We start from the raw sequence: 21,783 nt of genomic DNA, 5'->3' as shown, positions 1-21,783 counted from the left end.
AAACAAAAAAAAAATAAAAGCATGCAGACATAAAAGACATTTGGACGCTAAAATAGGATCCCCACTCAGCATAATGCCGCGGCAAACCGTGGCGCTGGTTTTCTGTGGGGACCTGACTTAATCTAAAAAGTTGACGGCGACACGTACGCCAACGACACACAAATAAATTTACATTGATATAAAAAACACAAACATTATTATTTATATAACAAGGAACTAATACTAAATTTAACTTGGCTTTGACACACTACCGCGTGTCTAAATGACTCCCCCAGCAGCTATCCAAATTAAAAGGTAGAATAGAATACCTTGCAGGCTGAAGGCGTTCCTGTCGATGTAGAGCGTGTGCAGCGTGCAGTTGCACTGCAGCGCCTTGGCGAGCAGGCGCGCGCCCGCGTCGCCGGCCAGGTTGCCGCCCACGTCTAGCGTGCGCAGCCGCCGCGCGCCGCCCAGCGCGTTCAGCAGCCCGTACAGGTCACCCTAAGGACACAAAACAGATACAGTACAGAAATCAATCTACATACAAAGCAGGGATGTTGCGAATATCCGCATCCGCATCCGCAACCGCGGAACTTCCGCATTATTTTCAACATCCGCATCCGCATCCGCATAAAATCGATGCGGATGTAATGCGGATGCGGATGTGGAACAGGTCGGTACAGGAACGTCTTAGCATCGGCGTAAGTGCTAGACTGCTAGGTAATTTAGTCATTAACCAAAAAACCTATTAGAAATGGGCAGTCAAGCGTGAGTGGGACTTATTGTACGGAGCCCTTCGAATGCGAGTCCGACTCGCAGTTGGCCGGTTTTTTTAAATAAAAATTACTAAAATATACGTTTTTTATGGTACTATCTTGACATCCGCATCCGCATCCGCGGATGTGTGCCTTTAAAAATCCGCATCCGCATCCGCGTCCGCGGATGTCAAAAAATCGGCATCCGCAACATCCCTGATACAAAGTGCGCTCGAGCAACACACACATAGACACTGCTCACAGACACGATATCTCGGACCGGTTGGGACCAGTCCGAGCGCGAGTGCCATCCGCTTGAGGCACGCGTCTGTGAACTTTTTTGTGCAATAATGGAGAAACAAAAATAAAGTTATTACAACTGTTCAGTGGACGGTTGTTTAAATTCAACATTAAACGGTGAATGGTCGTTTTTTAAGCTACCAGTGGTTTACGAGAGGTAAGTTGGTATCTGCTTGTATTTCGATGGTTCGTTTTAACGTTAAACAGACAGTTAGGTAGGTAGGTAAGCACCCCGCCCGGCCACTACTAGATACGAGTGCCACTACCACGATAGTTTTTTGTGCATAAGTCATAGTTGACAACCCTAGAGCGACCGCCGAGCGTAGGTATGAAAAGTGAAGTACATACATGTGATTGACTTCTGTACTGTATCTGTTTTGTGCTAAGGAGCACCAGCAACCAGCACTTAACCCTTCGTATGTCTAAGCACTGATCAGTGCGCACGAATTTAAATCCATTGTTGAATACAATAGGTTTAAATTCGGTCGCACTAATCAGTGCTCGTATATACGAAGGGTTAAGATGGACTTCCACGTACACGCAAAAACTTACTTTAATGTAGGTCAAAATCATAAACTATTTCGGATATAAAAGACAAAAGATAAAAGACACTTGGGTCGTATAAGACTGCCCAGTCGTCTTTCACGACCGCTAGTGAGGTATTTCTAGCTGTTACATGAATTTGAAACTTATGGATAAGGGGGTAAAATTGCTTTTTAAACGGGCTTGTTTCTTAAGTGCCTAAATCGTCTACAAAGGATTAAAATGAGTATGGCAACGAAAAATATTTATTACATACCTTCAGTTTACAATCACTAAGGTCCAAAGAAATTAAAGCTGTGTCTGGTTCTTGTAAAACGTGAACTAATGCCTGTAAACCAAAAAAGACAATTAATACGTAAAATAATATATATTCATTGCAGTTTTTTATTTAACAGATAATTTGATTGTTTGAGAACACCGCTAGTGCGCTCTCAGGTGAGTGGTAACGTCTAACTAATTTTTACAGCGAATATACATAAATTATGAATTTACCGAGACAAATTCAGTTAAGATGTAGTTGCAAACTTATTTCCACTTGGTGTCGATGTATGCATATCCCAACACAGTTAACCTCTAAACTTTATAGCATCGTGGTAAGGTATAATATTAATAATTATAAAGTATACAGCTAGTCAGTGAAGTTACCTGTATTAAAGGTGGCGCGTACGATCTTTTCCCGCTGAGTCTGCTTAGAGAGAGCTGGTGAATTGAGTGGTTCTTGCCAATCGCCCGCACGATACCGGAGAGTTCTAATTCCATACCTATAAAAACGACATTACACATATTATTATAAATATCTGGGAGACCGAGCTTTGCTCGGAAAACATATAAAAACTCAAAAATGCGCGTTTTCCCAGAGATAAGACCTAGCTAGATCGATTTTTCGCCCCCGAAAACCCCCATATAGCAAATTTCATCGAAATCGTTAGAGCCGTTTCCGAGATCCCCGAAATATATATATAAATAAATAAGCAAGAATTGCTCGTTTAAAGGTATTAGATAGATATACTTACTCGTTCTCTCTTGCTTCGATATTTTCAAAATTCGTTCCTCAAGAATGAAATGAGAGCGTATTTGGCATAAACCGTTATGTCAAAAGATTAATGGTGAATTAACGAAACCGGTTTGAAAAATAAAACGGTTTCCGACCCCTGGGTTGAGGGCAGCGTATTATTGTGGCGGGGATATTCTGGGAAGATCTATTCAGCAGTGAATGTCATGGCTGATATCATGATGTTAAAGGCTTCGTCACACAGGCGCGTATTCCAGGCGGCTCGTGAGCGGGGCGCGCCGCTTTTACATATAAAACGCTCACGCCCCGCCCGGAAAACGCGCCTGTGTGACGGAACCTTAATACTAACTGTTGTCGGACAGGTCGAGCGACCGCAGACAGCGCACGCCGTGGATGCAGGACTCGAGCACGTGCGCCGCCTGCGATGAAGACAGCACGCCGGAGAGGTTCAGCTTCACGCCCGTCGCGCTCTCGTTGCATGCTAGCCCCAGTAGCAGGCTCCTGAGAACATTACACAAAAATATTGGATTTAAGGTCCGTCCAGAGCTGGCAACGTCACGCACACTAAGGACCAGTTGCTCCAACCATTCTTAACATACTGATCAACATCACTCAAGAAAGAACTATGAAAATTTCCATACTTAAAAATTTAGCGGATGCTTTAACGGTAACAGACAATTTGGTGCGACCGACCCTAAGTACAGAATTACATCTCTAATGGTTCGCAAATGGCTAGTATGCGAATCATGCGGTAAACTGGCAAAAAACCGGCCAAGTGCGAGTCAGAATTGGGCACGAAGGGTTTTGTACCATTACACAAAGAACGGCAAAAAAAAACTTTTGTTTTATGGGAGCCACACTTAAATATTTATTTGTTTTGTTTTTAGTGTTTGTTGTTATAGCGGCAACAGAAATACATCATCTGTAAAAAATTCAAATGTCTAGTTATCACGGTTCATGAGTTACAGCCTGGTGACAGACGGACAGCGGAGTCTTAGTAATAGGGTCCCGTTTTTGTTTTTACCCTTTGGGTACGGAACTCAAAAAATGGCGGCGAGCCCTTGAACCGGCATACCGCTGCCAATGGACTGTGTTTACAAAGCCGGGCTGGGTTGTATAGACACTAACTTGAGTGTATCATCTTGCAGTAAAAGTCGAGTGTGTTGAGCGCGAGGCAGGCGGTGAAAAAATTGTCAGAAAAGGAAGGATGTGGATCCTTGGACCGCCGCACGGCCGACGATAGATTACATCCTACAAGGAGTTCCTATGTGTTATAGTACTAGGTTGTATAGACACTAACTTGAGTGCATCAGGCATCATCTTGCAGTATGAGAAGTCGAGTGTGTTGAGCGCGAGGCAGGCGGTGAAAAACTGACAGAAAAGGAAGGATGTGGATCCTTGGGCCGCTGCACGGCCGACGATAGATTACATCCTACAAATGTGTTCTAGTACTAGGTTGTATAGACACTAACTTGAGTGCATCAGGCATCATCTTGCAGTATGAGAAGTCGAGTGTGTTGAGCGCGAGGCAGGCGGTGAAAAACTGACAGAAAAGGAAGGATGTTGATCCTTGGGCCGCCGCACGGCCGACGATAGATTACATCCTACAAATGTGTTATAGTACTAGGTTGTATAGACACTAACTTGAGTGCATCAGGCATCATCTTGCAGTATGAGAAGTCGAGTGTGTTGAGCGCGAGGCAGGCGGTGAAAAACTGACAGAAAAGGAAGGATGTGGATCCTTGGGCCGCTGCACGGCCGACGATAGATTACATCCTACAAATGTGTTATAGTACTAGGTTGTATAGACACTAACTTGAGTGCATCAGGCATCATCTTGCAGTATGAGAAGTCGAGTGTGTTGAGCGCGAGGCAGGCGGTGAAAAACTGACAGAAAAGGAAGGATGTGGATCCTTGGGCCGCTGCACGGCCGACGATAGATTACATCCTACAAATGTGTTCTAGTACTAGGTTGTATAGGTATAGACACTAACTTGAGTGCATCAGGCATCATCTTGCAGTATGAGAAGTCGAGTGTGTTGAGCGCGAGGCAGGCGGTGAAGAACTGGCGGAAGGAAGGCGGCGGGTCCTTGGGCCGCCGCACCGCCGACCACGGGTTGCGACCCACTAGTAGTTCCGAGAGCCGGGCTGCGCAACCACGTAGCAGAGCGCCCCACATCTGTAACAAGTACAGTTGAAGTTATCATCCTCCTAACGGTATTCGGCCGTGCTTTTTAGGGTTCCGTACCCAAAGGGTAAAAACGGGACCCTATTACTAAGACTCCGCTGTCCGTCCGTCCGTCCGTCCGTCCGTCCGTCCGTATGTCACCAGGCTGTATCTCACGAACCGTGATAGCTAGACAGTTGACATTTTCACAGATCATGTATTTCTGTTGCCGCTATAACAACAAATACTAAAAACAGAATAAAATAAAGATTTAAGTGGGGCTCCCATACAACAAACGTGATTTTTGGCCGAAGTTAAGCAACGTCGGGCGGGGTCAGTACTTGGATGGGTGACCGTTTTTTGCTTGTATTGCTCTATTTTTTGTTGATAGTGCGGAACCCTCCGTGCGCGAGTCCGACTCGCACTTGGCCGGTTTTTTTTGCGTAGCTGCTGCGCTCTCCGGTGGCTATTGTAGACATTTTTTGTGCGACCGCACTCGCTTTAATAATTTTATTAAGTATTTATATATATGGCAATTTATATAACCAAATATGAACATGTCCGGCTAACTTTTTCCCATAAAGGGCAGGAGATTTATCCGTCACGTGCCGTTCGACGCAACTTCTACCGCATAATGGACTACCATAGAGAGCTGAAAACTATAAAACGAATTATTTTTATTTACCTTGTTCCTTCCATCTACAAGGCTTTGTTGAACTCAACAATGGTTTTCATTACAATAGAAATAATATTCCATTAAGTTAAGGGATAAAAATAAGGACTATACAATCAACACGATAAACGAGTAAAAAATTACCATAAACAAACGTAATTTTGCCAGAATTATATAAACTTTACGTTATTAAAATTTGAAATCGGATTTTTTTGGTAAATAGTACAGTACTAATATCAGGCGGTCTAGCATAAGTTGCGTTCTCGCGCGCGAGTCCATACTTGAAGTCGCGCAAGATGTATGGAGTCGCGCGCGAACACGCAACTCATGCTAGACCGTCAGTTCACAGTATAACTACTACGAGTCTCATTACATAGGCAACAACCTTCTATCAAAGTATGAGAATAAAGTTACAAAATGAATAATAACATTAATAAGTAATAACCAATCTATCCCAGAAAACAAACAAAAAACAAAACTTACATTTTCTAATGTGGTTTCCGTGTTTATCAAATTGAGATGAGTCAGTACATTGGGTTGCGCCAGGAAGTTGTATAAATTCTGAAAAAAAAAACACAATTCAATATTAATATTTAATTTTATGAATATACTTACCTCTGTTTGAGTCACAATTTATCGGGGCATTCAATTCAGTTACACGTATATTATTAATGAAATTTTCAAATTGTCAGTACACTAAGTAATTGTATAAAATAAATAATAATTATAATACATAGTATGTATTAATAATAGTTAATTGTATATTCTCAATTATTATTACCATACGTTTTCAAGTCTCTACAACAGGTCTTGAACACGAACCTCGAAGCGTATCAAAAGATGTCGAAGTATCTTCGTGATTTGAGATAGGTAAGTCGCGTTACGTTATTACATCAAATTAAGTTTCGTTTATTTTTAAATCAGAATTTATTCACGACTCACATGCGAGTCACTGGCCCTGCGGAACTGTTTGAGCATGACCCATAAGCTGAGTCGCTGGCCCTGAATGGGTTGTAACCAGGGATGTTGCGAACATACGCATCCGCATCCGCAACCGCGGAACTTCCGCATTATTTTCAACATCCGCATCTGCATCCGCATCCGCATAAAATCGATGCGGAGCTTATGCGGATGCGGATGTCGAACAAGTCGGTACAGGAACGTCTTAGCGGCGGCGTAAGTGCTAGGTAATTTCGTAATTACCTATAACGAAATCGTATAGATCCAGAAAAGTCGGCCAAGTTACTGTTTATTAAATATAACGCGCCTAATCTTCTTGCTCAAATACTAAACGATTCGTTTTTTAGGGTACCCAAAGGGTAAAAACGGGACCCTATTACTAAGACTCCGCTGTCCGTCCGTCCGTCTGTCACCAGGCTGTATCTCACGAACCGTGATAGCTAGACAGTTGAAATTTTCACAGATGATGTATTTCTGTTGCCGCTATAACAACAAATACTAAAAACAGAATAAAATAAAGATTTAAGTGGGGCTCCCATACAACAAACGTGATTTTTGACCGAAGTTAAGCAACGTCGGGCGGGGTCAGTACTTGGATGGGTGACCGTTTTTTTGCTTGTTTTGCTCTATTTTTTGTTGATGGTGCGGAACCCTCCGTGCGCGAGTCCGACTCGCACTTTGCCGGTTTTTTTTAATAAAAAAAATACTAAAAATGTAATATTTGACGTTTTCTAAGTACCTAATCTTGACATCCGCATCCGCATCCGCGGATGTGAGCCTTTAAATATCCGCATCCGCATCCGCGGATGTCAAAAAATCTGCATCCGCAACATCCCTGGTTGTAACTCACGTGAACATCGTCCTTGAGGTTGTTGTGCGACAGGTCGAGATGCGACAGCGTGGAGAGGTGGCAGGGGTTGTCGTTGAGCATGGCGGCGAGGTGCGACACTGTCTTGCCCGTGAGCCCGCACTGCGACAGCGAGATTTGTCGCAGCCCGTCGGGGTTCAATGCCAACCCAGATAGAATGCTGATTGCACCTACAAAAGACAATGGGACGCATTAAAAATACATTGAAAATATAAAAATCTCCTGATATACATACTATTACGAGCTAGCCTAGGTAAATGTTAACGATTTCAATTAAAAACAACCTACCTAGTTATAGCCGGTCAAACAACTTTTTTCAGTAGAAAAATACGTGAAATTCAAATTTTCTATGGGACGATTACCCTTGGTGTCTAATTTTTTTTTTAATTTGTCGCTTTTTTCTACTGACGGAAATGGAATCAGAACCAGAATTTTATTGGTAAAAGTAACAGAATTTTACATGTCAGGCATAAAAAAATATTATAACTATATATGTCACATTTTTAATTCATATATCTTTTTTAACACACAGTTAATTATTAGTTTAAGTTTAATTTTAAGATATTTGCACAGTGATTGCCAGTTTAACATGGCTTGACAGACTATAGCTTACTACATATAGGTAATGCCCATTAACTTATTAGTAGATCCGGGCGTCCGCAGAGAGACAGGCCAGCAAAACTGTTCAGTTGGGAAAATGGAATGCTCAATCACGGGTAAAAGGCCGAAGTTGTGTCATTATTAGAGGCCTGGTTCTTATGCCTGAATAACGTTAGACGTCACCTGGTATTATGTACTTGTTTTCCCGCAAAAGAAACACCTGGTAATGTTATACTTATTTAAATTAAATACATAAGTACCCTTATTACTACACTAAACCAGTACTAAACCCAGAACCCAAAGAACTCGCGTCCTTCGTATACTTACATGAGGAATCAACTATTAGGTACCGGTATTTCTTGTTATATTGCACCCATACGTAACAACCATACAAGCAGCGTACAACATGTGACATTTTAATTGTTTACTTACCTTTATCTTCAATATGGTTCTGCGAGAAATCTATAGTATGCATCGCGGGGCGACGCCGCGCCCTTACAAGAGCGTGTCCTAATCTCGCCGCGTGGTCGTGTCGCAGCGCCGACGCACGCCAGCTCAGCCGCTGCGGCGCGGGCGACGCGCAGCGCACGACGCGCGACAACGCCTCCCACGCCTCGCCGCCGACGCGGACCCCGTCGCCGCACACGCCGGTGAACCATGTGTTGTGTTGTAACGCGATCAGCAGCGGGATCAGATCTCTGGAATATGTATGGTATTTTACGTCACCCTAGGCCCGTAAGTGGGAGGAAGAAAATCTCACTTCCTGGCCAAGGCAAGACGTATATTTATAGCGCGGGGCGGTGAGGATTTCCATTTAAATTGAATTATGGCCAAAGTCAATCATTAAAAATGTAAAAAAAAAACTGAATCTGGCATTTGAATAGTATGAATACAATGTTTTAATATTTTACAGATAAATTACAGGCGATATTTTTACAAATGAAATTGGTTTCTGTCGCCCTATTATACGGCAGTAGACTTTCTTGCTAACAAGGTATGCCCACCAAATACGCTCATAAGAACGATATATTCTATCGATATAGGCTATGCACTATCTAATGATATATAAGTTACTTCGGGACGCGTCATGGCCCAGAACCCATACTATCCGGGACATGGTTCTTTTAGACAAACCACGGGCGGTAATTCGTAAAGCCCCAGATCGCATATTTATGGCCTTCACCTTCGGTTCGGGCCACAAACACCTGCGATCTGGAGCTTAAATTTACGAATTCACCTCCCTAGGTATGTAATGTACTATTAGGCTGTTTTGAGCTAGAGTGGTAGACAGAAAACAAAACGATCAACGTAAATGAGTAGAACGGCAAATATGGCTAAACTAATCAAACCTAAATCTTAGGATGAATACAGGGCCATGGCCATATAGCTGTACTAGCGTGATTTAATCGAGTAAGTGGCTGAGTGTAAATTAACTAGATTAACTTTAACTTTTTTTAAGTCTGTCCTTTTTTTTACCTATGTACCTAGTTTTGACAATAAATAGGTATCAATATATTAGATTTGCCTGTACGCGGTCGCCAAACAGGAAACTTTCTGCTCCAATAACTATCATTCTACGAAATATATCACAATAACTGGATAAATGGCAATAATTACGATATCAGCGTTTAATGAATTTTTACATGGACTGTTTTCACCACTGTAAAAAATCGAGTGTTACAATCGATTAATCCATACGACAATGCAACACAGTTCCGGGTCATTGACAGTCATTATTCAATCACGAGAGGAAATATCTACGCGGGCCAAGTTCACAATTACCTATACCTAAATAATCTAATAAAGTGCTTAAAGTTATTAAGTTGTATCATTTAGTATGTTATCATTATCATTATCAAACCTTAAAAATACATATAACTCAAAAAGTACTTATCCGATTTTTATTTTTTACGGCCTTTTTAGCAGGTTTACTTTAGATTGTCAGTAAAAAAAAGTAGTGGTTTCAAAGTAACCCCATTCTTAATATAACTTTGACCGCGTTGTTTTTATTTATTTTTGATGAAAATATAACTCCAATTTTTATTTATTTAGCAGGCTAAGAGAAGAGATAAAGCCGATTATTATATATTTTTTTCATATTTTTACGTATATTAGGATCGTCAAAAAATTATACCAAACTCAAAAATTGATCAAAGTACCGGTTTACGGTACGGGCCTATAAAAAAATCTGGCTCCTAGCTCATAGATGTATCCTGCCTCTTGCTCTTTGTAAGTTTAACAAATGACCAGTTAGTTACAACGATGGCACCATTTTGCCTGAAAACAACACCATTACCTTTGATCTAAATGGTCGAAGTCCTTCAGATGTAGCATTCTAATATCGTGCGCCAAGTAAATGGTGTCAATGTCCCACGCCACCTCGGCCCTAAAAAATTAATATATATTTAAAAACAATTCGCTAGTTACATGGTTCCATTAATTTGAGCTATTTTCATTTAGGAAATAAGATGTAAATTTGGTCTAGCATGAGAAATAAATAAACTAGGTAACCTATATTAGCTATGATAAGACGCGAGCACAATAAGTGCTGGTGGGCCAGCGGTAATTAAGTACGTGCGATTTTCAATCGGGTGGTCGCGGGTTCAAATCCCAGCTCGAACTAATCAGTTTTTCGACACTTATCGGAAACCGGACTAATCCCAATAAGGCCTAGTTTACCCTCTGGGTTGGATCAGGTCAGGTCAGATGGCAGTCGCTCTCGCAAAATCTAGTGGCTACGCCAATTCTTGTGATTAGTTGATAAGTGGACCCCAGGTTCCAGTGAGCCGCGGCAAAAATCTGGGATAACGCAAGGTAGATGATGATGAACCTACGATGAAGAACCTACGAAGTGGTGTTCCCGTCAAGAATCTTCGAAATGGATAGAAATATGTCGAACGAAATATTGTTAAGTGCCTTAGCATAAACTTACCTAAACGGAGTTTGGCAAAGATCACACATAGCGGCATATTGGTTAGAGAAATCCCCACAAGTAGAATGTTTCCTAGTGCCGCTTACATGTTGTAGTGAAAATGGTAAATTGACCTGTAAATACATCATACTTCAAGTAAAAATAAAATAAAAAAGCTTCTGATTTTCATAACATGGATTTTAAAGTATTAGTAACTTAATCTAAATTTCACCAGAACCCCCTTTGGAGGTATAGGCCTTTTCCAGCTTTTTCCATTTTGTGCGGTCTTGGGCCTCCCATATCCAGTTGACCCCCGCTACTTTAATAATGTCGTCGATACTTCAAGTATCTGTCTCTTAATACTATTGTATTCAACCTCAAAAATTGTATGTTTAACTATAAAATTCTCAAATGTTAACAAAATGGTCCCTAAAAATCTTACTTCATATATTATTTTAATTGTTAAAAGTGTATAAAAAAAGTTCACAATTTCATTTCTAGACATTTCTGGTTTAAACTTGACTTTAAAAAAAAATCCAAATACCTATACATTATCTAACTAACTTACTGATTCCGTTTGACACAATTAACAAGTTGAAATTGGCTCAATTACGCATGAGTGTACATTGTAAATGGCGAAGTCAATGGACCTTTTGTTGCCAATTAATAAAACATATTAAGGTAATCAGTCAAGCATAAATTGCATGTAATTTAAGAGTAAAAATAGACAGTAATTGTTTTTTATTTATTTATTTTACCTTGCTTATTATATCCTCTATGGGTACATTTGGATATAAGTCGTCAAATGCAGCAACAAGTGCATGCATAACATTAATAACACCTTCTGATTGCTTTTCTTCACCTGGTAAAGAAAACATACAAAACATATAAATATAAAATAAGTGTAAAAATGCAAGTTGAAAAATTAATCCAGAACATTATTTGTTAAATTTTTTTGATGCATTAAAAATCTTTATAAATGCTGACAAAATGATTATTTTATTTCACTACAGTCACCATTAAATGGATAGTGATGGCCAAAGTGGCCAAGTAAAAGTCTCATTCTATGGAACTTGCTATGTAAACAAAAGTCACTAGTAAATTCATCATTCAGAGACAATTTGAATATGGCGGTTTGTTTACATAGTTAGCAAATTCCATAGAATGACAAAAGTGTCATTCTATCAATATAAAGATATTGGAATACATCCTTATTTCTATGGTAAAAAAGGCCTGTTGCAATATATTTGGCCAATTTTACCATCACTATACAAAGCAATACTGCATCAAACTGTCAACATGTTATTTAACTGTCTCTAAACACGCAAAAAAGAAACAATGCAGAATGTTCACAAGGAAAAACATCACATTACTCAGTTTGGTGTCAGTGCCAGCGGCTGCTTAGCATACAATAGTAGCAATTAGTCACTTACCAATGAGAATAGACACTGGTTTGTGTTCATGAATCAGTGTTATGGACAAGTGGTTTGCCTTTTTACTTTCAATTGCCTCTATTTCCATCAAGTGAAATCCATTGTCAACCTAAAAAATTATTAAAATATAAATAAAGATCACCAAAATAATGTTATAATTATGAAATTAATGAATGAAGAGATCTCATGACCTTCCTCAATTCAATTGATGGATAAGTCTAATGGAGATTTTTATCTTTTGTTGCCATCACAAGTGCAGTTATGTCTGTTTATTGGCATGCAAATGATACTCGGGAGTTCTTACCCTAGTTGGAACTTTGGCTGTTGTTATGAATATTCTATAAGATGTCACAACCTGAAAACATATTACAAAATTAGTTATTTGTTTAGATACTTATCTATTATGTTATATTATTGATATAGTGTAATCATAGATAATAATGTACCTATAACTATTGTCTAGCCTAGCTGTATGTAACATATTCCCTGTTCTACATTATTTTTGATAATAATATGATTAAGTTCTTTTTCAATATAGTTTACTATGTGTGTATTAAACTTAATTGTCTGAAGTTAAAATATTGAAACTAGAAAATTCATCAAATACTACTCGATTTGCATAGCAACTCTGGAAAATCCATTACAAAGATAAACTACATTGAGTTCACATATTACAATCTTTTAAAGAATCTAACATAAACAAAAAATCCATGTAGGTATCTTATCTAACACAACAATAACAAACATTTTTTTTTATGTCATACATCATTATTAAAACACACATTGAATAGCCAGGCATCTAAACCACCAAACCATCAATGAAACCAATTAGAGTTAACATACAGAGGATAATTCAGGCTACCTATTTTATATTGGGCTCACAAAGCCCACTTGCCTGTGGGTGTATGTCCATAGGGACCACTACACAGCCGGGCAATATGTATGACACACCTCAATGACTCACACTTGTTAAGAATTTATTATCAATGAATGTGAAGCCAAAAGATTATAAGCTCACACTCAAGTTGGTAGGTAGTTCTATTATATTTTGCTAAACATGTTGGCTATTTACAAACCTATCAAAAATTAGGTTATTCAGCTACACACAAACAAGAAAATTGATATTATTGACTATAGGAGGAAAGACAATATTTATAAATTTCATCAAAATCCCAGATATTTATATACAAAGAATTCCTTTTGAATAGTGAAACTACTGTTTGTATTACTCACCAATACTTTGTTATCAACTTTATCACCTCTCGATTCCATGCGAACAAGGGATTTGTAAAGTATTTTAACATTTTTACCCAGGACATTACTGATGCTGTCTGCAATGTTAGAATAACAAAAAAAATATTATCCTTAAAACAATCATCACTCCGGAAATAATATTATGTATACTTTATTATCAAATAAATAAATCTAAGATATTTGGATGTTTAAAAATCCTCATTTATAAGGAAAAATAATACGCACCGCTTAACTCTGTGGATATTTGAGATTTTGTTGACATTTTTTTTATTTTCTTCAATGTCATTACATCAATAAAATGTAATTATTTTCAATACACAGAGCATCCATACTTATCACAGTACTTTTATAAAAAAAACCTAAGTGTTTAAATCTTACTTATTTAGTAAAAATAGGGAAATCATAAGGCATTTCGATCGAATAATGGAAATCTGACTTTACACCCAAAATCACTCACAACACACACACCTCGGCTCAATCCTCAATACGTACCATAGATTAAATTCAAAAAATCAAACCTACAGCAAACCTACAGTTTCCTGCACTGAGAAGAAAATTAATATAGCTGGTCAACCAAATCTTGTCAGTAAAAAAGGCGCGAAATTCAAATTTTCTATGGGACGATATCCCTTCGCGCCTACATTTTTCAAATTTGCCGCCTTTTTCTACTGTCAAGATCTGGTTGACCAAGTATAAAATCCTAGAACAGTGCATAAATATAAAACGACTGTACACGATCGGACCATATCATACATAACCATAGACAAAATCGTTTTTTTTTAATAGAGAAGGACGGTCGATTGTCTATTCCTCTATTGTCCGTAGAGGGTTGGTCTGTGCCGTAGATATAGTCCGTAGACAATCGAGACAATCCTTGGAGGAAAATTACAGACATGGCGTCTCCGTTTGATTATATCCTCCAAGAGACAATCTGTCAAATGCAAACAAAATATCTTTGCAAAATATCTTCATCGGTTCAATGAATATGAAATGTACGTATAAATACAACAAATGTGAACTAAGGTATATTTGTAAAATCAATTCAGTCTGTTAACCGTTTACAATTTCATTTTATAAATTATAATACAGAAAGAGAATATAATAGAACCAACAAATAGTATTCGACTGTACAAATGAACAAAAATTACGAACGCTGTACCCATTGTAATCGTCGCAAGTGGTTAACGACGGGATGTCTTCGAAAATGGCTAAAACCAATAGAATGCAAACATTTACAACGAACTATTGATACCAAAAGAGATTACACTAATGCTGACGTAGTTCATTGTGTATTTTTACCCGAACGAAAACCTCAGATGAACCCTAGTAAGTTCGTTAAGTTTTGGAAAAACAAACTGTTTATTTCAGGTAGTGTGAGATCTCTCCAAAGATATTTTGGCAATAAAAACAATGATGAGGATCACATATACAACATTACAAAGAGCAAATGTAGTGAACCCTCGACGTCATTGGAAAAGAGTCCAGTATCAATTATTGATAGTAACGATAAGAAAGTCGTTGAATATAATAAACAAGTAATGAAGTGTCAACATTCAGATGGTCACTCAGTTCTTAGAGGACACCATCAACATGCGTCACTTGAAACATGTACCATATACTGTCAGCTGTCCAAGTGAGTACATAGTTTTATCTATCTATTCAGCCCATATCCACCCACTTTTAAATGCATAGTTTTAATAGAAATACAAAGACATAAACAAAACTCACTGTTTGGCAACAACACACCTGAATGTTCAACACAACAATGTGCATAACTCAATTTCTTTTCAGGCATGGATGGTATTGGGGTGGTATAACATCTAGTGAGGCAGAAGAGCTGTTAGCAGGTCAACACGATAATGTTTTTCTGGTGCGAGACTCATACGACTCTCGCCATATTCTCTGTGTATCTTTTCGCTGTGTAGGCCGCACTCTCCATGCTAGGCTCCGACATGCAAACGGACTATTCTCATTGAACAATGAAACATTTGTGCCAGCAAATAGGATATCGGAGCATTGTTCTGCTGTAGATGTGAAATCTAACCTTTTTGAAATGCCAGTGAAGCTAGCAAGGCCATTGAACAGGTAATTGAGCATCAATATTATATTTAATTCTTATATATTTGTTAAGTAATTCTTAGTTCCTTTTAACATAATGAGTGTTTCAAGTTTCAACAATAAGTTGCTATTTTGTTTCTTTTCTTTTAATTTATAGTCTTAGTAATCCTTCTTATTTAAGTTTCACCAACAAGGGACAAATGATGTCTTACTCTTGGCAGTTCTGTTTTTCTTTTAGGTCTGTAATAACTATAATCTGGTCTGTGTTCCTATATGCAACTTTACGTTCTACACTTTTTTTAAATTCCAGGTTTGCAAGACTTGACTCACTTCAAATGATCTGCAGATTTGTGATACGGCAAACTGTCTCAGCGAATATATGGAACAAATTACCACTCCCGCCTAATTTGATCTCTTATGTTTCTACAGGCAGTGACTACATAGTTGTTTCATAGCTTAGACTAAGCAATTATTGTGCCTTCAAACGTTCAATGTACCAATATTGTAAGCCTACTCATACTGAACTATATCAAAATGTAAAAAGTATTTATACATTTTTATACAAAACATATTATATTTTAATATTAATGTCATGTGTATTGTTATGTATGGACTTGTTATGCATGTGGTTATATTAGTATTTCAAGATGATTAAAAAAAGCAGAAAGATTTGGAAAATAACTATATTGTTCTAAGCCAAGTAAATTAACAATACTGCAGTCAAGAAAATGATTATGTACCCACCCAGTTGAAAGTGACCATGTTTTCTTATATAATATAATCTCCGAATTACTTCAGTGGATTTATTCCCAAAACATTTTTAGCCTGAAAAAAAGGCAACATTAGTATTAGGTTCCTTAAAAAATATAATACAATTAGAGTGTATTCGGGTAACTCCGAATACTTCAGACTGTCTGATAACTCTAAAATTAATGATGGACTCATAGGTGACTTTTGGAATTACTCAGACACGCATTAATAGTTAGCATTAATGGTATTAAGGATAGAAAGTACTGACAGAACGAAGCTTTACTAGAGTCTGTTCAGAAAGAGAAGACTCTTGGCATGTATTAAGCCCCATACATTCCACGACTCTTCTCTTTCCGCACAGACTATCTTATCATCTTCATCTTCCTAGCGTTGTCCCGGCATTTTGCCACGGCTCATGGGAGCCTGGGGTCCGCTTGGCAACTAATCCCAGTAATTGGCGTGGGCACTCGTTTTTACGAAAGCGACTGCCATCTGACCTTTCAACCCAGAGGGTAAACTAGGCCCGTATTGGGATTAGTCCGGTTTCCTCACGATGTTTTCCTACACCGAAAAGCGACTGGTAAATATCAAATGATATTTCGTACATAAGTTCCGAAAAACTCATTGGTATGAGCCGGGGTTCGAACCCGCGACCTCCGGATTGCAAGTCGCACGCTCTTATCGCTAGGCCACCAGCGCTTAGGCCGCACAGACTATCTATAAGTGTAATTTAAATGTGCCTTCAGTAAAAGTAAAGCCTTACGGTAACAAAAGCAGCGCTTAGCGTTTGTGGTGTGGCCGAAACTGGGTTCAAACTGAGTGCAGTTTGCAAAAGCTCTGCATCTCTGATGCGTGACGTGATGAAACTCTTCGTCGCCGTGTTGTTCGGGCTGCTATCAGTGAGGTAGAATAGTTCTGACGCTTTGTAGATTCCAGCCAGACCCACACGACGAATATACCAATTAAACTGAAATAAATAGTAACATGAAAAATTGATTTAGCACTAATTCGACTGACCTTTAGATAATCTATAATAGTAACATAAACCTTAAGGGTCTTGTTTTCTCGACTAATATTAACGGTCCGTGAGAGTACGCATTCTTTCTTGGTCCTCTTTCAACCAGTGGCATTCATATTTATGATGGGGCGCCACTGCCACTAATAGTTCAATGTTTGTGCCGCCTTTCACGCCCCGCTGTACTGGGACTGGGACATCCTAGGGCCAAATCTGCTATAAGTACCATAAGAAAAAAGCCACTGCTATAAATACTTACGTCTACGCTCCGGTCGCCTGAATGGTAGCAGATATCATCAACTAAAGAAAGTAAAGTCGCTAAACAGTTAGGAACATTGTTTGGAAGGGCTTGAATGGCCATTGCTTTCGGCCATGTACTTCTGTAATAGAATATATGAAAATTATAGTGATTATAATATGAGAATAAAAAAAGAATGGTTGATTTTACCAGAGACTAGTAAAAAGTATAGACTTCCTCTAAGTAAACATGCCTACGAAAGAGCTGTGTTATTTGCGTTAGTTAGGTACGTTCTTGGAGGATATAATTAAACGGAGACGCCATGTCTGTAATTTTCTGTACAAAACAGTCTGCCGATTTTTGCGGGGGAGGGGAACGTCAAATGTATGCGTAACGTAAAAATAGCCATGTCAGATAAACGTCAGTCCATACATTGTGTATGACCGTTGGCCGCCTATTTTCGACAGAGGGGAAAGCCTGTTAATGGCTACTCCGTTTAGTTGTATCCTCCAAGGGTACGTTACATGTGGTTACATTTAGCAAGTTCTTTATCGTATATTTAAAACCTCATAAAAATCCTTAAAAAAATTAAGATAAATATTGGAGCATTAATTCTCTAACTCGATGTCATATTGAGGATATCCAACTTACTTGTAGGGTTCAATCATAAGAAGTCTTGTCACGATTGCATTCTCTATAAATTTAGCGGGTACTTTTGACTCCTTAACTTGATCTTTGGGCCACTGAAATCAATAAAAACTTTTAAGTCCAATATATGCATGGTTCAGACATAAAAATTGATTTATTTACTTACACTTTTCATTTGATCGACGAGACTATCATTGCACTTAACGTTGAAATAGTGGATCAAGTCACCCCCTCCATTAGGGAAGAGCCCGTGCGCCACGCCGGGGTAACCAGCCGCCTCAGCACCAGCGCTCAACGATTCTACAGACCAACCATTCTTAGAAACATATTCTAGAGCCTTCTCCAAAATTCGATTCTTAACACTTTCTTCGTACTGATTTTCCTCATGTTCAGTTGTCACTGTTGTTGCTGGGGCTTTAATTTCTTTCTCAGCAGTCTGACTGTAGTATCTTATTTGTCTTTGGGTGTTTTGTAAAGGAACTGTTGCAAGTGGTAATACGAACTTACGACCATTCCTTATGGCTGTTGACAAAATGAATCCTCGTTTAATAGTAGTTTGTGTTACAAGGGATCAAAATGATATATTTCCGTCAAGGGCGTACATTGAATCCTGAACGAAGCACTACTCCACAATAGTATCCCGAACGCAGTGAGGGATTCTAAAGTAGAATCCTGAGCGTAATGAGGGATTCAAGTGTTAACGCCCAAGACGAAATAATTTTGATACCGTGTGACACATACTATGAGGAAAATAAAAAAATCTTAGTGTTGACACAATCTGATGCTTAAACAGATTATTTAAGCTAAAAAAAATAATGTGCAAAAAAAATTAAATATAGGTAGTGTGCTAGAACATAAGTGTTACTTTGATCCCTCCTAGCAGGGAGGAAAAGTCCACTGTGATCCCTCCTAGCAGGGAAGAAAAAGCTCTTTTCCGAATAGGTGGTGTGAAAAAACTATTTACATTTTATACATATGCTACTGCTAAGATTTGGTGCAGAATAGATTTTAAGAAAACAAAATGGAACATTCAAATATAGTACTTATTTATTTCAAAAATACTCTTACAAAGCAATGTATTTATATATTGACAGTGATACACTCAGATAAACGTGCCACAAGACCATCCATTAAATGGAAACAATTCAGGGCAGAATTAATAATTTCAATTTTTTGTTCATCAGGTATGCTATCCAATGGATTTCCTCCCACATTGATAGAAATTTTGGTTTCTACAAGATCTGTACCCTCTTTCACATCCTTCAGTTTAACTTCATAGTGTGCTTTTGATAAATTTAATGCATTCCTCAAAGTACTTAGATAGTCCGACTCTATGTATGAGTAACACTCTTTGATTCCAGTAACATTTGCTTTGTCTCTTAAAACTAAGTACCTTAGGAAGTTTAATACTGATATTATTTGATCACTTAGTTCCATCAGATCTGATTGTGCTCCATGGGGCATATGACACACCTTTTTTATCAAATCCATCATTTGGGGGTAAGTGAAACATGCTGGCAATTCAGTATCCTTTAATGCATCATCTATAGCATTCTTAAGAAGGGTTATGGCATATCCGATCATTCCTGAATGATTAGAACTTGAAATTATGTATTTGATCAACATGCATCTTCCGCCATATTCAAAGCAGTTAACGTGCTTACGGATGGTATTCACTGCAGTTTTTCTAAGACTGTCATATGATGCAAATATAGCTACATTTATCAATGCCTTACATAGATTGAAGTGAACTGCAGCTGATAATAAAGTATGAGAAGCATTCGTTGATAATCTCTTCACTAGAGCCTCACATAAGGACAATCCTTTGGATTGTGGGCCATATTCTGGGCAATTCAGTAAATAAATTACACATAGCATTCCAGTATGCACAATGTATTCTGTAGCATAAACTTGTGGTATAGCATTGTCGGGCAAATCAAATTGTAAAGATAGGACAACATAGTATAAGCCTGAAAGTGTAAGCATATTCAGTTTCTCTTTATGATCATAAGGTGGTTTTTCTACATCACTTTCAGATGATTTCGACTTGGAATTGGTTTTGTTACAAATTTCAACATATTCAAGAAACTTCAGTATATTTTTCTCTAATGTACAGATATCTTTCACAATCGTAGTGCAGCATAGTCTAGCTTCACTTTGTTCATTGTTTTCAATGTCCAAATCCAGATAGATCAAAGGTTTGCCAAGGAGGCTAATTAAAAATGCAGCTATTATCTGTTTGGTTTTAACATTAGATTCAGGTGCTTTTAATTCCTCAATAAAGGGTTGATAAAATGGAGGTATCAAAGAGTAAACTCGAATGATCCTCCTGATGTTAGGGTCACACTCGGCCAGCAAGCGTGCCTTGCCCTCCAGCTGACATTCAGGTGTGGGAATATTTTCAATATAGGTACTTATGGAATTTAAGCTCCACTCCAGAGATCTTCCTCTTTTAGCTGACAGTTTCTTCAGAAGCTGTTGCAGTGGTGTAAGCACTATTCCAAACTGAGCATCATTCTTAGCCACTTCCACTTGTTCTATAAACTCCAGGAGTGCTTCTTCTGGCGTTGCTTTCTGGACAATAATAGCCAGCAGTTCTTCACAAGTGCTGTAAAGTGAGGGCTTGATAACTATGGTCTCATCCTGTATCTTGCCGACAGCTACCGAGATCATGTCCCAACAATTGTCCTTGAAACTGCTCGCATATTTTTCTTCATTATGAACACTGAGAACTTCTTTGTACTTTCCTGAATCTAATAATTTAGACACTAAGTCCACAACATCTACAGTATCACTCATTGCGACCTTTGATATGTAGCCGGATCAACCAATAATGCCGTCAATGATTTCTGAAATAAGTCAAATTGTATTCTAAAGGAAAAAACGTTGTTGACGCAGTTTATTAGCGTGTGTGTTATGAAAAAACAATTGCTACTTACAACGAAAGATGCACGGTAACTTGCTCATGCTGGAGTATATCAATAACAAGATAATACACTGCTACAATGATGTTAGTAATTGCTCTTCTATTGACTTCTTCTAGACTAATATTCTACAGCTGAAATTATAATTTAAAGCCGAAATTTTCACGCTGCGCTAAACGGAGAGCCAATGTGGTGCTGGTGACCGTAGATAATATAGCAATAGCATGCTGACAGTGACATGAGAGAATTTGGAAATTACGTTTCGTTACATCGTTAAAATAGGTATTCTGTCTCTGCCAGGGGTTTCATAAAGTTTATGTTATTTGAATTAGTAATAGCCAGAGTTATTCTGCGGCCATTTACATTATAAAAATAAATCTCACGTACCCACGTACCTTTGAAAACCACATTTTCATTATAAATAAAAGTACGTCTATCAAATGGTAATTTGTTTCTATTGCGTGAAATGGAGTGTACAAAATCTGAGTTACCATTTTTCAAGAAACGTTCAAATACTTATATTTAATGTATCTAGTTAACTTGGTGTCATGTGACATTGTGTTCATAAATGATAATATTTAAACATAAAATTTACACAGACGACTCTTTTCTTTAATTTGAATTGAAAATTATTCAAAATATGTATTTTTCTATTTTATATTTCCACTGTTTTAACATTTGTACAATTTTTTTTG

General features: G+C 38.2%; 3 protein-coding genes across 6 annotated transcripts in view; 1 reads left to right on the top strand and 2 right to left on the bottom strand.

Annotated features, from left to right (window-relative positions):
- LOC134652480 (F-actin-uncapping protein LRRC16A) overlaps window positions 1–13,952 on the bottom strand; it is a 44,464-nt gene extending 30,512 nt beyond the window's left edge. For both annotated transcript variants that reach the window (XM_063507674.1, XM_063507673.1), the window contains exons 1-15: window positions 13,681–13,952; window positions 13,435–13,532; window positions 12,506–12,556; window positions 12,202–12,310; window positions 11,527–11,630; window positions 10,790–10,902; window positions 10,154–10,243; window positions 8,290–8,555; window positions 7,240–7,427; window positions 5,913–5,990; window positions 4,584–4,768; window positions 2,939–3,090; window positions 2,223–2,338; window positions 1,834–1,905; window positions 309–480 (exon numbers count right to left, since the gene is read on the bottom strand). In XM_063507674.1, the coding sequence (XP_063363744.1) occupies window positions 309–480; window positions 1,834–1,905; window positions 2,223–2,338; window positions 2,939–3,090; window positions 4,584–4,768; window positions 5,913–5,990; window positions 7,240–7,427; window positions 8,290–8,555; window positions 10,154–10,243; window positions 10,790–10,902; window positions 11,527–11,630; window positions 12,202–12,310; window positions 12,506–12,556; window positions 13,435–13,532; window positions 13,681–13,741 (1,855 nt within the window). In that variant the 5' untranslated portion in view covers window positions 13,742–13,952. The remainder of the gene's footprint in view (window positions 1–308; window positions 481–1,833; window positions 1,906–2,222; window positions 2,339–2,938; window positions 3,091–4,583; window positions 4,769–5,912; window positions 5,991–7,239; window positions 7,428–8,289; window positions 8,556–10,153; window positions 10,244–10,789; window positions 10,903–11,526; window positions 11,631–12,201; window positions 12,311–12,505; window positions 12,557–13,434; window positions 13,533–13,680) is intronic.
- Window positions 13,953–14,428: 476 nt separating this feature from the next.
- LOC134652475 (uncharacterized) lies at window positions 14,429–16,305 on the top strand. Of its 2 annotated transcripts, XM_063507667.1 has the most exons (4): window positions 14,429–14,447; window positions 14,545–15,088; window positions 15,247–15,540; window positions 15,824–16,305. In XM_063507667.1, the coding sequence occupies exons 2-4, from the start codon at window positions 14,589–14,591 to the stop codon at window positions 15,966–15,968; spliced, it is 939 nt and encodes a 312-aa protein (XP_063363737.1). In that variant the 5' UTR covers window positions 14,429–14,447; window positions 14,545–14,588; the 3' UTR covers window positions 15,969–16,305. The 2 variants fall into 2 exon arrangements, with proteins under 2 accessions (XP_063363737.1, XP_063363736.1); XM_063507666.1 differs by lacking the exon at window positions 14,429–14,447 and having other exon boundaries at window positions 14,481–15,088.
- On the bottom strand, window positions 16,181–21,184 carry LOC134652474 (ubiquinone biosynthesis protein COQ9, mitochondrial-like). 2 transcript variants are annotated; one of them, XM_063507665.1, is made up of 7 exons: window positions 21,104–21,166; window positions 20,369–21,013; window positions 18,331–18,686; window positions 18,168–18,259; window positions 17,538–17,658; window positions 17,027–17,230; window positions 16,181–16,338 (listed from the first exon to the last, which is right to left on the bottom strand). In XM_063507665.1, the coding sequence occupies exons 2-7, from the start codon at window positions 20,961–20,963 to the stop codon at window positions 16,303–16,305; spliced, it is 1,404 nt and encodes a 467-aa protein (XP_063363735.1). In that variant the 5' UTR covers window positions 20,964–21,013; window positions 21,104–21,166; the 3' UTR covers window positions 16,181–16,302. The 2 variants fall into 2 exon arrangements, with proteins under 2 accessions (XP_063363735.1, XP_063363734.1); XM_063507664.1 differs by lacking the exons at window positions 16,181–16,338; window positions 17,027–17,230; window positions 17,538–17,658; window positions 18,168–18,259; window positions 18,331–18,686 and having other exon boundaries at window positions 19,190–21,013; window positions 21,104–21,184.
- Window positions 21,185–21,783: the final 599 nt, after the last annotated feature.

The sequence above is a fragment of the Cydia amplana genome, chromosome 11 (assembly GCF_948474715.1).
Source record: "Cydia amplana chromosome 11, ilCydAmpl1.1, whole genome shotgun sequence".
Classification (NCBI taxonomy): Eukaryota; Metazoa; Arthropoda; class Insecta; order Lepidoptera; family Tortricidae; genus Cydia; species Cydia amplana.
This window is presented reverse-complemented; position numbering and strand designations above follow the sequence as displayed.

Coding starts and splice junctions, on each gene's coding strand:
- LOC134652475 (XM_063507667.1), top strand. CDS start 14,589: ATGAACAAAAATTACGAACGCTGTACCCATTGTAATCGTCGCAAGTGG. Junction 15,089..15,246: donor ATATACTGTCAGCTGTCCAA/GTGAGTACATAG, acceptor ATTTCTTTTCAG/GCATGGATGGTATTGGGGTG. Junction 15,541..15,823: donor CTAGCAAGGCCATTGAACAG/GTAATTGAGCAT, acceptor TTTAAATTCCAG/GTTTGCAAGACTTGACTCAC.
- LOC134652474 (XM_063507664.1), bottom strand. CDS start 20,963: ATGAGTGATACTGTAGATGTTGTGGACTTAGTGTCTAAATTATTAGAT.